The sequence below is a fragment of the Sinocyclocheilus anshuiensis genome, unplaced genomic scaffold, assembly GCF_001515605.1.
Source record: "Sinocyclocheilus anshuiensis isolate Anshui unplaced genomic scaffold, SAMN03320099.WGS_v1.1 scaffold1190, whole genome shotgun sequence".
NCBI lineage: Eukaryota > Metazoa > Chordata > Actinopteri > Cypriniformes > Cyprinidae > Sinocyclocheilus > Sinocyclocheilus anshuiensis.
Window position 1 is genome coordinate 48,150 of NW_015555784.1, and position 16,349 is coordinate 64,498.

General features: G+C 36.5%; 1 protein-coding gene across 2 annotated transcripts in view; it reads right to left on the bottom strand.

Annotated features, from left to right (window-relative positions):
* Window positions 1-14,441: 14,441 nt before the first annotated feature.
* ca10a (carbonic anhydrase Xa) overlaps window positions 14,442-16,349 on the bottom strand; it is a 216,958-nt gene continuing 215,050 nt past the window's right edge. For both annotated transcript variants that reach the window (XM_016468888.1, XM_016468887.1), the window contains one exon: window positions 14,442-15,050. In XM_016468888.1, the coding sequence (XP_016324374.1) occupies window positions 15,028-15,050 (23 nt within the window). In that variant the 3' untranslated portion in view covers window positions 14,442-15,027. The remainder of the gene's footprint in view (window positions 15,051-16,349) is intronic.

Consider the following 16,349-nt stretch of genomic DNA (forward strand, 5'->3'; position numbering starts at 1 on the left):
GTCAGAATAAATGTAACCATATAAAATGGAGATTGCTACAATTTTTACAGATGTTACTGATTTTGATAATGAACAAAAATTTACCTCTGCATCCTAACTCAAGCTACTATCAAATGTGCACTTCTAAGAGACAAAAAAAGTGATATTATTATTATTAATATTATCAGGCAACCCAAACCTGTTTCTTTATTTGAAACAATATCACTCATTAGAACATGCAGAAACTAAGAAATTAATTTTCTATTTAGATATTTATTTTGTTAAATCATTATAATGAGCCCAAATTAATGGTCTGGTTTCTACAACTTTTACTTTGTAGCAAGAATCTGGCTTTAAACTTGAAAGAAATAAAGATTTGACATTTGTTGTGATAATTATCGATATCGACTGATATGAAAACAATTATCGTGATCATTTTTTTTTGGGCCATATCACCCAGCCCTAGTTTTCAGATTAAATTGCAGGCTTAGCATGCTACATTTTTGTGTAGACTGACCAATGCTGCATTCCATAGGTTGCACTGGCAGTCATGTCCAAAGGGAGAAATCCATACCGTCTTCATTTGATGACACTGATGAAGCCTCTTGAAGTAAAATCTTTGCAGATTTGATCTGAACTTATGAAGGTAAGATGTGCGAGCAGCACTGCATGCAAAGTATTTGCGGTTCTGGTATGTTCCTTGCAGTGCCCTTACTGCCCATGGCTACTTTTTAATTGGATCTCCCTAGACATGTAAACATCACATTGAGTATGCAACAATGAACAACAGATAGGGGAAAATAAAGAGGAAGTGAGTTGCTTTGTTAGTGCATCAATTAGTTGTGACTCTCGTTTATAAGGGTGGTCCACAGAGACACTCAAGGAGGAGATCAAGACATTTTTGTTAACAACAATTAGCAAGCCTTGCCCATGAAGTTAGACACTGGAAAGCACAGAAGTAGACAGGCTGGCATTTTTCAGCCTGTATTTTACAGGTTGACAGAAATGGAAAAGGTTTCAAGGGGAAGGTTTGCAGGGTTTCAGTTCTGCCATGTAAATTGGTAGCAGCATTTGAGAGCCTACTATAATATCACAACTGGCCAGACTTGGAGCTCTGACCAACCTAATATGAATGACCTAGACTGTGCTGTATAACACAGGCCTGAATATTTATCAGATACCTGAGGAAAATGTCTGGCCTTTGAAAAATGGGCCAGCAACGGGCCTTTACTCAACAGTTAATTCATATTTATCATTCACAGGAGAGTTAAAAGAAAGATGAGTGGGTCCTCAGGAAGTTCTTTTTTTGCTGACTATAGACTTTAAAGGCCAAATAATATTAGGGTAAGAACAAAGTGAGAGGTTTAAGATAGTAGGTTGTCATGTTCTCCTCGTTTTTTTGAAGTTTGCAGGTTTTTTTTTTTTACTTTGTCAATAGTTAGCTTTACTTTTCAACAACATATGGGTCAATATGAGTGTATGATAAAGAAAAATCTTTTAAAACGCTAGTTAAAACATATTTGCCAAGTTAGAAATGTACTTTGACATTTTATTGACTGTTTTTAAGAAAAGTTTAATCATATTCACGCACACACACAGAGACACATGTTATCAAATGTTGAAATCTAATGTTTTCATAAATATTTTTGTGACAATGATTTTGGATGATATTAAGAAATATTATAGAAGATCATGCCAGACTACATATATTTTATTCCTTATGATATTAGAATAATTGTATCAGCCTGCCATTTTATGTCCCCCAAGCGATATTAATATGAAATTTTAATTCTGAAATGAAAAACATGTTCTCCATAGAGGAGGTGTATTAAAGTTATTGAATGTATGCATTGCATTTTAAATATTTTTTTTGACAAATTAATAAGACAAATTTGAGCATCATGTCACCGATCTACAGTCTATACTTTACATATGATGCTTGTTGTTTTTCTACAATACAGTGGTGTAAGCACACATGAAAAGATTTGAAAACATTTCAAATGTTGCATGCAACTATAGTTGGTAGTTGGTACAGTGGCACTCTCAGTGCAGTTGTTATGTGTACATCGTTTCCCCTGTGCCACTGTGCCATTTCACGCCATTCCTTTCCTGTCATCACCTGAGATGAAGACAGGGAAAGTGTAGATGGTAGGCTGAAGTGAGACTTAAACAACTGTGACATTGATGGCAAACCTCTAACTCCTTCCTCAAATTGACTGTTCCACTCTCCCCAATCATGTCCCTATTTATTAGTTTCAGTTCACTTCCTCTGACCCAATCTCGTGAAGAGGTATTTTACCTGGATTTTGACGAGCATCAATATTCTAATGGGTGGCAGGGGGATTATGCATGTGGATTAAACCTGGGCCAGATTATCCAGGTGAGTTGTGTCTCTATCGTTTTAGAGAATTAGACAAAGAGAGTGTCTCACCACAGGCCAAAATGGCACGTGTTTATGCGATTGCAACATTTTTGTTACCTTTTTTCTTGTTTTACCTTTTTGGCACATTAGTCACAATAGAGAAGAGTGTCTGTGAGTTTAGGTGCAATGTTCTGCGTGGTTAACCTGACTGGATTTGTGGTAAAAGCTGTTAATGCGGACAGCTCTTGGATCAGAATTGACCTTTAATGGAGGAGTCAACCTAACCCTACTCAGAGACAGGCTTATTGGCAGAAAAAAAAACAAAAAAACACTTTGTTCAGACAAAGAATAAGGCAATGATATATCCCTGACTCTTTGCTGTGCTGCAGAGGGGGTTTATTCACCTTGAAAATATGAGTTATCACAGGTTAATTTGCATTGCACGATATAATAGGGCAGGACAGAACTGGACTGAAGAACCTGAGCTATACCCACACTGAATATTTCATCCACAGAATTAAAATTCGGTTGTTATTTATTCACCCTCATGTCATTTCAGGCTGTAATTTTTTTTGCCACCTCTATAAACAAAGGGAAAAATAAATAAACAAAATATGAAATGAGCCTTTTGAAACTTTATTTTTGAAACTTGTCATGTGGCTATGAAATTACATTTCTTTTTTGTTCATATATTTATTCCTTTGTAAGTACTAGTGGATCCTTTAAATTCTTCACAATTCCCATTCCTTATCTTCATACAGGTCTTTTCCATGTAATGACAGTTTAAAGTGTCCACAGGCTTTCAAGCTCCAAAAGTGCCAAAATGCACTATAACAGCAGCTTAAAAATAGTAGATAGGACTAAGTTAAATTATGTTGCAGCAGAGGTAAAGATGATCAATGAACAACTTCAGTCTGTTTTTCTCAATGCTGTCATATGGCTTTGGAAGACTTGGAATAAAGCATAAGAGTTATATTAACTACTTTTATTGTGTATTTTTGGTGACTGTTTTATTTTTGGATTTTATGGTCACTATGAATTACTCTGTTACAGTATGATGGTCCTTTAATTTTTTTTATTATTATTTTTTAAATATTCAAAAAAAAGTTTTAAATGACATGAGAGTGAGTAAATAATATAATTTTTGGACAAAAGTATTCCTGTTAAGAGAAAAAAAAAAAAAAAAGATTGTAGTGTTTTAACTTGTATTGGTGGATCCTGCCACCCACTCATATAGTTTTAATGTCACTGTGCCCTTAAATACCAGGCTTATTTCCTCAAGGTGAATGATAGTATGACTGGCGCTGTGCTCTGATCTCTCTTGCTGTGTGTGTCTAGCTGGAAATCCTTAGATTAGACAAATCAAACCTCACTGACAGTGAATAATTACATGACAGTACATCGTTAAAGGTTTAAATACTCCCATTTGATTAGATGATTCATCCACTGAGCTAACAGGGCATAAAATAACTGTAATGTCAAGGCAGGGTCAGAGTCAATTTTCTGGAATTATAATTGTTTAATTCCTGCATCAGGTCAATCTGAGATTTGTTCAAAAAGCAGAAGGCTCTGGCATAAAGCGTCTGTTACTAACACTTGGATTAAGGTATTATTCACAAACCATTGCTTGTGGCCTCATTAGTAGATCAGGTAAGGTGTCAAAGCTTGCCCTTTGCTTTGAATAACAGTTTGCTCCTGGGAGGCATGAACTTATTGCTCTGTGAAGTGTTGCACACAATAATTAAGAAAAGAGCTTTCAGTTTATATTAGATACATAATGAGCACCGTTCACTGTTAGAAATATTGTCTTGCCTGATTAATTGTGATCACACCACACTATTAATCAAATGAAGCAAAGAAATGTACTCTGCATAGGTTCATGTCTGTAGATTACAGCCACGTATGCATCGACATGACCTAATTTCGTGGTTAGATTATTGTTAATTGTCCAATTTAACATGGTAGTGACACGTAAGAATGAACACGTTCATGTACATGCTTTTTATGTGTTCAGACAACAATAGTAATATTTTTTGACACAGGTGTGAACATATAGGTCTGAGGTAATGAAAAGAAACTCCGTGTACAGACAACATACATTTATTTATGCATATAAAAAAAAACAAAAAAACCCCCAGAAAGATAGATAAATGACCATTTCTTGTTTTAAAGCTTGTGCTAGTCGGCTATGCACCTCTCTCTTTCGCACTTGTTACACTACTGTTGCTAAGCAACCATCTCCAAGAGAGCTACTGTCGCTAGACGTGAATCTTATCAGTGTTTACATAGTGCTTTTTTTAAGATCAAGGTCATAAATAAGCATTTAAATTACTGAATTTTTAAAGCGTGAACAAAAGTTCTTGGCAGGAGGGCCCAAACTAAAAGAGGAAATGTGTAAAGAAGAAGTGTAAGCAGCAGAAACACACAGCTCAGTAATGTAGTCAACCGCAGTGTTAGGAAGCCCATGTGTTGTTACACGGTTCACATTTTAAAGCGTGTTTAAAATGAGCTCAGGTGGTTTCAAATTTATTTTGATTTGGTAATAGAGTAACACTTTACACCGTGGTCCCTTCAATGGTATTTAATTAATTAAAGGGTTCATGAAAAGATTTTTACACATAGAAGAGGTTACGCTACAATAAAAACATACTGCAAGTTTCAGAAATAAAACTAGCTCCACAGTTTAAAATATGAATTATTCTTTTCTACCCTTCTGAAATGTCCAGATTTTGAAATTGAGAGAATCGTAACGTCACAATTCTCCTCAACACACCCCTTAACATACTCCATTGTCATATGTAAGGAAGTGTGTTCTGAACAACTCGTGTCTGTCCATTAATCACAAAAGCAATACTGCTGTTGGATAACGAAAGATCTTTTTTAATTATGACTGTTTTTGATGAAAAACCGTACTAACATTATAAGTTCACCTCAAAAAACATTATTAAGTAATTTAAAGAAATCATTTCATGACCCCTTTAACGAACATTATACAATATTTAATTACAATATTTATTAATATTTGTTAGTTAATAAAAATACAACTGTTCATTGTTCATGTTAGCTGAGGTCCATTAAATCATATTATCAGATAAAACCTTTGATTTTAAGGATGTATTAACACGTTAAAACGAACAATTAACTAAGATTAATAGTTTGTCAACTAAACTAATGTTAACAAATGGAGCCTCACTGTAAATTGTTACCAGTGATATTCTTATTGTAACTTCGAAATGTATTTGTATATGCTTGTGCATTATTTAAGCTTGTATATTCAGTAAAGTAAATGCCATGTGTGACAGTAGAGGAGGACCAAGGGGTTATGGTTTTATTAGTCTTAGCCTTAGAAGTCACACCAGTGGAACCAACATACTCGGTTGGCTAAATATCTGATGCATACAGTGCCGATCGTAGCCTTCTGGGGGCCCTATGCAAAACTGTGTCGGTGGGGGGTGTGGGGGTGGGTTGCGGTGGAGTGGGGTATGAGTGGTTATGAACGAATTAATTAAACGCATTTGTCCGTGTTTCACTCCGTCTCGAATCGCGCTCGCGGAATGCACTTGAGAAACAATGTCTCTTCCACGGTTCGGTACGCTTTCAACTTGTTTTTTTTTAGTCTCGAGCAAGACTTTACGACATTCACATTACATGATTGGACTCATTTTTACGTAGAAAGGGCGACAGCGCACCGCGTTAAAAGAAATTATCATTCATGTTTTCATAACCGCTGGCCAAATTCAAAAACGAAACTAAATCAAAATTAAATCGAACTAAATTAAATCATCTTTGAGAGCAAGGGGGCTCCCTGGTGTTTCGGGGGCCCTACCCAGCTTGCGTATTTTGCATATAGGATTGGCTCTGGATGCATAGCACACTAAACTAGTCGAATGTCTAAATCTGATGGCTAACTTTTACTGGATTTCTGGGAAATCTAGCGTTTATTAAAAGAAATTATGGTAAAAGAGAAAAGCTTTTGCATGTTTACATATGAAATATAGGAAAAGTGTATTTTTTTTCAAGAATGTTCAACACTTTGCCATTTGAAAGGTTTTCAGAGTGATCTCATTTAATTAGCTGTAGGTCCTCTCAAATCTATAATCGAAGAAGATTATAGATGCAAGTGAAGTACCTCACTGAACAGTTTAAATGGGCGATAAATATGAAAGTACCAATGCTTACATCACAGCCAGTCGATTTAGTATTGTATTTGGATGACCCAAATTGATAGTGGGCAATAAAAACTGGAGGAATGCTCCAAACAGATTTATAGGGAGAGCTTGTGATCGAATAGCTGTTGACGAAGTGCACATTGGTGCTTATTAGTTTTAGTTGGATTAAAATTCTGAGAGCAACCTTTACATACATCTACAACTAATTTTGTAGGTGTTTTTTTATGTAGATTGTTGCACCATTATTTGCTTGAACTTTTATGCTGATCTTGAATGATGTCAAATGAGCAACATTTTCCGTCCCTGATCATGACGTTGAATAAAATGTCTTTAGTTAGTCGCTTAACATGTCAGTCAGACGGTCTCTTCTTAACTAAATTGGCAGTTCTTGTCCATATAGTATATAGAGTTTTCCAGTACTTTTTGTGGTATTACTAGCCAAATAGTTTATTAAACAAAATTTATTAAACAAAAATATATTGAACTTGTATAAAAACAGTATCACGCATGCAAATGTGCTGTTGAATTGTAATATTAAGTAGCATTAATGGCAGCATTCTTACTCATGTCATATTAATTTATGGTTTGTACCTTTAATCTGAGGATTTCTACTGGGACACACACAGCCACACACGGTATGGTGCTGTTTCAGATGGAGGATAAGCCTCATGTTCACTGGCACAATGACATTTAAAGCTGCAGTATGAATCACAGAATGGACTTGAATCATGTTTTAGATCTGGACAATATATTTTGCTTAGTTTACTACAGAAGAACACAAGTGCACAATATACCGGTTTTCTGTATGTGGAATCAAATATAGGCATTGCTCAGAGACTCTTCACTTTAATCCCAAAATCATTCAGTCACATGTGCATGTTGTACAGATAAGACTAGCGATATCAATGTGGTGACCACCAAAATTGTAAGTGCATTTTTTTTCCTGTAGCGTAAGATTCAGGTGAGGGATCTAAGCTCTAACCCCGCAGTCTACTAGATGAACTTCCCAGAGAGACTGGAAGTGGGGCAGTTGGCAGGAGTGAAAACCCAATTAGGCAAAAAAATTTCCACCACCCTCCTGCTGCATTGGAACTTTTTCATTCGGCTGTCTGGGCAAAGGTTGCCTATTTCCTGGGGGCAGATTCATCTTAAAAGCGATGCTAGTGGCTCCTGAAGACACTCTCTTTGAGTGTTGTAGAATTCACTATATAACAGCAGGCTGCCAGTCCATCTGTGGCCTGTGGTATATCTGTGGTTTTTATAATGTGCTATTGCAAACGGACATTTTATATTTACAATATGTATCATTACAGATTTCACTCTAGATATTTATTTGCATACAAGATATTTCACAATGTTCATCTTAAGCTGGGTCATTCCTACTGAGCAGTACATTTTCATACCCTCATCATATTTAATATACCAGGTAAAACATTAATCCTATTTTGAAAGAAATCATATTACTTAATTTTATTTTGTCACAATATTACTGCAAGTCAGTATAGGATTGAATTATAAATAACCATTAACTTATAAAACTGAATTCATTAATTTCCCTTATCAAATTGATTCAATATATGTTTCCCTTTTCCCTGTTTTCAATTACACTTTCCATCCCTTAAGGGACATGGTGATAGGAAAAATATTAGAGGGGAGGAGAAATTCAATTTCATTGCTTTTGGTTTAATTACAAAACTTTTGCGTTCCATTGAAAAAGTTTGCATTGTCTTGCAAGAGTTTTGCGCTTTCTGTGCAAATGCAAAACTGGTGATGGAAATAATATGAGGTGGGAGGAAATAATGTATTTCAATGCTTTTGCATTAGTTGGGATTATTTTCCCAAAAAATTCCACCCATTAAACTTTCTAGCAAAAGTTTTGAAAGCAAATGCAAAATTTCTCAGGGGAACCCAAACAAAATTCAGTTGACACTCTTACATAGGCTAACTCTTCATCGCTGACTGAGCGACTATAACCAACTTGAGGTCCTTTTATTTCCATCTAGTTTTTTTGCCCTTGTATAATAATTAAGTTATAATAAATAAAGCATATGCCTATCCTCTTAAGAGCATATTTCCCAAGGTCCGGTCCTTTTGTAGAAATACTTAAATACAGTGGGTATAGAAAGGAATCCCCCCCACAGTTTTTTGTTTTATTCAACTGTATTTACTCAGTGCAACTTGCAACATCCAAGCGAAAGATACAACATAGAAAAAACAAAACAACAACAACAAAATCAGTTGGAAAAAGGACCACCCCCTCCTATAAATGACTTGTAAACTCAAACATGTGTAGCGAATCACCTTCTCAATGGCACACAAAGCCATTTGACTTTCAACTGTGATCAGCTGTGGTCATTTTAATTAGCTCAGCAAGAAAAGAGCTTTCCTGGACCATTTCAGTTCTTGGTAGTTCAACTGAAGCAAACAATCAATTCAAATCAAATGGGTGGCAAAGCACTGTCAAAAAGATCTCCAGGATAAAGCTGTGGACAGGCACAAGTCAGGAGATGATACAAAAAATTTCAAAGGCTTTATCAATGCCTAGAAGCACAGTGAAGTCTATTATTAAGAAGTGGAAGGTATTTGGTACAACACAGACCCTCTCTGGATCAGGACGTCGCTCCAAACTGGATGAAAGAGCCAGGAGGAACTGGTCAGAAAGGCGTCCAAGACGCCTCCAGCAACTCTGAAACAGTTGCGGGAATTTATGACAAAGAGTGGTCATTGTGTGCATGTGACAACAATATCACAAATTCTCCACAAATGTGGCTTGTATGGGAGGGTTGCAAGAAAAAAGCCACTCCTCAAGAAAGGCCACATGCAGTCATAACAGAGCATTGCCAAAACGCACCTTGAAGATTCTGAGGCAGATGAGACTAACATTGAATTATTTGGCCTCAACACCAAACGATATGTCTGGCGAAAATCCAATAGAGCTCACCATCCAAATAACAGCATTCCTACAGTAAAGCATGGAGATGCGTCATATTCTTGAGGAAAATCTGCTGCCCTCTGCCAGAAAGTTGTCAGTGAGAAGAAGGTTTATATTCCAACATGACAATGACCCAAAACACAACAAAACTGAGCACACAGTGGTTGAAGGAGAAAAAGGTGAATGTCCTTGCATGGCCCAGTCAGAGCCCAGAACCCCATTGAAAATCTGTAAAATGACTTGAAGACTGCAGTCCTCAAACGCTCACCATCAAATTTAACTGAACTTTAGCAGTTTTGCAAAGTAGACTGGGCAAAAATGGCAACGTCTAGAAATGCTAAGTCCCACTGCACATATGTATACATACATACAATCACACACACGCACACACACGCACACACACACACACACACACACACACGCACATACTGGTTTCCATGTTTGATGGGGACCAACTTTATAATCATCACATGTGGGGACCACCCTTTCTAAAGGGTTAAGAGGTCTGAAAAAAATCAGGGACACTAACCATAGCTCTCTTAGCCTATACACGACTTCAGACACCTGCATTGATGAAGTAATGACTTGACCATGCTTAATGGGGACTTCTGAAAAATCGGGTTAACATGACTTACAGGGACCAAATTTGCATATTATATGCATAGGTGGTTCAACAAAATACTGACTCAAGGGGGTGATCCTTTTTCCAACTTTGACAAGACAGGCTTTTAATAAAGCTTGGCTGTCTATGCAGTAAAATGGCACTTTTTTCCCTTTTTTAAATCAGTGCTAAATAAATAGAGAAAAAGTAGAAGGGAAGGTGTTCCTTCCTGTACAGAAAAAAACAAAAAAAAAACATGAATTTCACATGCAATCATGTTGAAATCACATGTAAAATATGTGGAACACATGTGAAATGTGCTTTGCATGTGGGAAACGTGGTTTGGAACAAATGCACCGGGAGATCTGGATGCAGGTAACATAGAGAAAAATTTCACTTTTGTTTTCATCTATCAATTTACTAATGTGCACAACTCAGATGCATAAAATGCCCACGAATTTTTAATCACTCTGATTAGTAAATTGACCAGTCAGAATGGGTATTCGAATGATGGTTGGAAACCTTGGTTATTGGAAAGATTATACTGCAATGTGAAAGGTGTTTTTTTTTTTTTTTATAGATATCAGCGAGACATATCAGCCTTCCCTGGAAAATTCCCTCGCAGGTAACATAGAGAAAGAGTACACAAACAAGTGATTAAATTACATATACTACCAACACAATCTAAAGCTGGTTGAAAATCTGTGAAATTATAAATTTTTTAACAGTTGAGTTCAAAAGGTGCTGCATGCCAGGAATGACCTAGGTACTGACCAGCACAAAGTTTTTTGAAAATTTGAAGAAGCAAATTTAGACCGCCACCGACTACAGCAACAACCTGTCTCTTTTGATTCAGATCACACTCTTGTCAAACACCGTAGTACGGTTGTGATGTGCGCTCTATGTTGCCAGTAAGCTTTATGGATCCAGCATTTCCTGGGCAGTCGATGTTGATGTCTGTGTGCAGTGAGCTGGCGTGTTGGGGCTGCGTTTCTCTAGAGGCACCATATGAAAATGACCAGGATCAGCACATCTGGCAGGGATGCGCCTTTCCCTCTGTTTAATATGCGCAGGAACCCGCATGGATTGGGTGTAAAAACTGGAATGAATAATTGATGCGGCGTGGTGCCACAAAGCACTTTCTTTCAGCTAATTGGATTTAAAGAGAGAGAGGGATAAAATATTATCATTCAGCCTGTGTGCGCTGAAATGGTTGGAGAGGTAGAGAATAATAGCAATCTCCACCCCGCTCATTAATCCAGGTTGCCAACTTGTTAGAGGCTGAGTATTTGATGTTTAAAGGGGCACTGGCACGGTATGTTCTGGCATAGATACGGAACTCTGATGATTCTCTCGCCGCTGACCTGTTTTACATTTAGCTGCATCTAATTTGCTCAAACTCATGACTAATGCTGCATTTTTCCCAGCGATTCGTGTCACTCTTTGCGACTGCTGATGAGCAATGATCTTCAAAACAGGAAGGAGGACAAAGCACTCAGATGTAATGCTTGGGAATTAAGTTTGTTAGGAAAATCAGCCTAAAGATGAGTACATATCTGAATAACTGCATTTTGTGTGGACTGGTTTGGCTAGAGCGGTGAAGTCTGGGTAAAATAATGAGATGTACAAAACAGAGGGATGTAAGTGGGTGGAGAGAGAGAGAGAGGGGGAGCCAGGAGAGTGTCAGAGAAAGCCAAAATGAGAGGAGAAACTCTGAAATGCAGCCCGACGGGCATCTTGTTTCTCTATACGTCGAGGAGATAAACAGGAGAGCATACATTGTGAGCTCTGCTGGGCTGTGAAAATAAAATCCCGGTGGACAGGAGAGAACAATTTGCAGCCATGCTCTTGTGAAAGGTTTCTTCAACATAACTGGCAGGCAGGAGCATTCCATCTGTTGGCTAATAAAAAAGTAAGGGAGAGTAAGAATAGGACAATAGAGAGAGACCACACTAATAACACGGTATAACATCACCATGTATAATTTAGCAACTGTAAAACCTGTATAGATTGCGGCGGTCCGTCAGCAGATTCAAAATGAAACCATAAGTGATCAAATTAACTGCTGTTTTCATCTAATTTACTAATGTGCACAACTCAGATGCATAAAATGCCCAGGAATTTTTAATCACTCTGATTAGTAAACTGACCAATCAGAATGGGTATTCAAATGATTATTGGAAATGTTGGTGGTTGGAAAGATTATACTGTAATGTGAATTATCTAAACATTTCTTTTTTATAGATATCAGCGAGACATATCAGCTTTCCCTGGAAAATTGCCTCACAGTGTTTTTAAGAGAGATGTATAAAGAGATATAAAAACTGAATAAAAGGGCAGGGGCCACAAAAACAACATAGAACATATTTGTTTGAACTTTCTGAACCATTAGTAAGAGAGGCAAAGAAAAATGGCCATGAAGCTCTTTAAGGCCACACTTTTCAAGTCACCCTAACGCTATACTACCAAAAAGAAATTGTCAGGCAACTCTTTTCCATATTTATGAGAGGGAATGAGTGTGACTTTCTTGACCCTAATGCTTGTTTTCATTGGATTACAAAGATAGGATGACAAATAACGTTTGTCTTCAGGTGAAGCTGAGTGGCAACCATGAGAGAGCACATTCTCTCAAAGACTTACAGATTTCAAAGAGTTTACCAGTTACCTGCAGGCACTGGGAATCACAATGAGAAGTTGGATGTCTTTTAGGATGTTATATATCTACATAAAAAGCTATGTAGAAAGGAAAGGGAGCACCAAACAGCATATAAAGGGAGAAAAGCATGACTGAATTACAGTAAGAAACCTACTGGGTGAAAATCTCATGTCCAGGTCACATTTAACTAAAAAAAAAAAAAAAACTGCAGATAAAGAAATAAATTACATTTGCATGAAGAAAATCAAGCCTGTTTTGAAGTGTGACAACGTTTAAATTCCATTATTTTTTTTTAATATATATATATAAATATATAAAAAAATATATCATTTATAATATAATTATACAAAATATATAGTCTATGTTTTGCATTACAATAAAAAAAATAAGAGTTGGGGGGCACAATCAACATACCTCTCATAAAATATTGCTATGCAAAGAATTTATACCAAAATAAACAATTTATTTATAAATATAGTCATTTCTGAAATATGACCTGGACTTGTTATTGACAGGTTTTTAGCATACCACTGCTAAAACAAAATGACACTTCAAACTGGTTTCTTGTTTAAACTGAATTACAACCTAAGAGAAATCTCTTAAGATGACAGTTGTTATTGACATTCAGAATGATTGTTATTATGGGTTCTTATAGATGTTTGTCCAGGAAATGACGTCTGACCACATTCACTGTTCTTTATGCCTTTGAGCATCTGGACATTTGTATCTCCATGGACTTTTAATAAAAGTCTTGCACCATTTCATGCAGCAGATGCTGCACTTAAATTACCTGAGAGCCGAAGACCTTTTCATTGCCTTATAAACGTATTATCATTAATATACTCTGAACATCTGAGTGCCTCCTTTTCAGGTTTGTGATGTTTATAGTCCTTGGCAGGAGCAGGTATCACAGAGAGGAAAAGTGAGTGTGCTTCACTGAGATATATTGTATGGGAGGTGTTTGAGTCCGGGGGTGATTATTTGTCAGGCGTAAAACACAGGGAGTATTTATCTATCAAAAGGTTTAATTCTGTTTCTTCCACTGCAGGCCTGATAGAAAAATGGCCACAATAACCATGAGTGCTTGCTGTTGAAACTTCCTGCCTCTCGTTATCTTTTTATTAGCCATCTGTGAGGTACCAAGATAAAATACTAGAATCACAGGCCGTGTTTTTCCTCACACCAGGGTTAAAACAGCCTTCATTGATTGAGATATAATTAAACCAAAAGGTGGTGTGGGGGGATCAATGCTGCTTTCACTCGCTGATGGCAACGAAGACCACAGCAAATCAACACTGCAGTGTTTCTTGAAGTAGCTTCAGCCTCATTAAACACACATTAGAAATCATCTCGCCAACAAAAAAGTAATGTGTTTTAAACCAGCTGATTCAAGTCAAAAATTAAACAAATCGCCTCTAAACAGCTCCTAAGATGTACACACCAAACCCTGTGCAAACGTATCATTTTCTTCTTTTTTTAAAGAGGTTATTTAATGCTTCTGTAATACAAATTCATTTTACATGGGCAGCCAAAGACATTGAAACATATTTACAAAAATTAACGTTCCAAACACATTTATTGGGCCGATAACATTAATCAAACACAGTGTATGACCATTGTAAACAATGAAACAGAAAAAAGGCATCAGCTCTGCTCCAGAAAGTGCGCCAAGCGTAAAATATTCAACTTTTTTCATTTATTTTTTTCCCTCTATTTTTTAAAATGTTTATTTGTATCTTTATATATTCATTTTCAGCATGAATAATTATATTTACAAGGCCAAGACACTTTTTTTCCCCCACAGACAACATCACATCATAGTCGTCTTTATGATGGTTTTTGTCTTGACAATAAACCTGCAAGGCTGCCTCTCCCTCCTCTCCACAGCGTGAGCGAGAATAAAGATTGAGAATGCTGTTATGTTTCAAGGATGTTTCTGTACTGGTAGGGTGGTTCAATGTCCTGTCCCTTTTCCCCAGATTGGTAGCAAGTTGTCCTTATGTACAAAGGCTAAAAACATTCAGTTCCATTTGTGAAGAGCCTATGGAATAAATGTTATATTTTTGTAGTGTTTTTTTCCCCCCAAAAAAAGGTATCAAAACATTTGTGTAGTTATAACTGTATGTCACTAGTTTTGATTGGATGTATGAAATTGGATTACTTTGCCAAGAGTGCAAAGTCTCTTCTTGCTGGGGTTTGTTTTTTTCTTTACAACGTCATGATTTTATCTGGCAGGACATATGTCAGTCTTCATTCTGTACTGATCCACAAGCCTTCCTCTTCATTCTTTTTCATGTTAGTGTTCTTGGGCTGGTCCACATCCTGGCTCTATTTCAGCAGCCATTCGTTCACTGTAAGGGGAAAAATACAATATTATGCTGTTGTTTATTATCACACTTCACTCTACTTCATGAGATCACAGATAGATTTTTCACATAGTTTATATAAAATGTTCCGATATTATTCCAGATGACCTTTTCTGAACAATCCATCACCTTATTGGTGAAAAAAGGGTTAAAATATGAACATGTTCTAAGACAAAAATCAGAAGTTAAAATCATTACAAGTTAATGTTAACTGGTAAGAAAACACACATCCACTTATCTGAACATTATCCCATTACAATAGTCCCTAATGTTTGCATAATGTTCGCATATAATTACATGGAGACTTTAAAAGCCATATTAAATATTAAATGTATTATAGTAAATCCAGAATAGCAAAATGTATAGTCTGAATCATTGCACACTTATTTACTGAAGTCTGTTAAGTTTAACAGAGACTCGCTTGTTGTTATTGATGTTGTCAGGACAAGACTTGAAAAGGACAAAATGTAAATCTTTCGAACATTTACAGATAAGGATATACTGTAAGATGTAAGTTATGCATTTAAAAAACATGTACATTACAGTTTTTTTTCTCTGTTGCTTTAGTACATTTCTCAGATCCCAGCTGAAATTCTCCAAACTACTTGTTCAACCTCCACATCATAAAAGCAATTTCTCATACTTTTGAACAAATTGCTAAAGCTTTGGTACATTGATTATGTAAAATTGTCTGTTTCCTACATTATTAATTGCTTGTCATGTTGATGAAAATAAATTATATTGATTGTATTGAATAGCCTTCCCCCAAAACATCTAGGTATTAGTTCATTGTATAAGTTATTAAATGCAAAATGGTTGAACTAGTTGTCATAAACTGTCAAGCCTATTTTCTATACATTTCTACTAGACCTCTTTTTGTAAATGTGTCCTGAATTGATGAATTGCACAGGTGAATCTTGAATTTCACTAATTAAGGGAAATGTAAATTGTTAGATCAACCAGTGATCAACCATTTATCTAAAATAGCTCAGAGGTACATCTAACAAACCTTCACTTATAAAGAATATATAGATCGGGCACAACACAATGTTAATTTCTAACAGTGGACACAAAGAACAAAAAGGAAACAACAGGGTCAACAGTTAAGAAGAAGAGGCGTAGGGAGGCAAAACAGAGAAAAAGGTAGAAGAAGCCAAGGATGTGTGGACCATGTTCTCAATCATGACCTTAGGTCAGAGGGAGGTCAAAAGGTACGGGTTCCATCCCATGCGTGGCGTCACGGACGCCTGCATATCAGGGTGAGTCAGGCCTGTGTATCGGCCC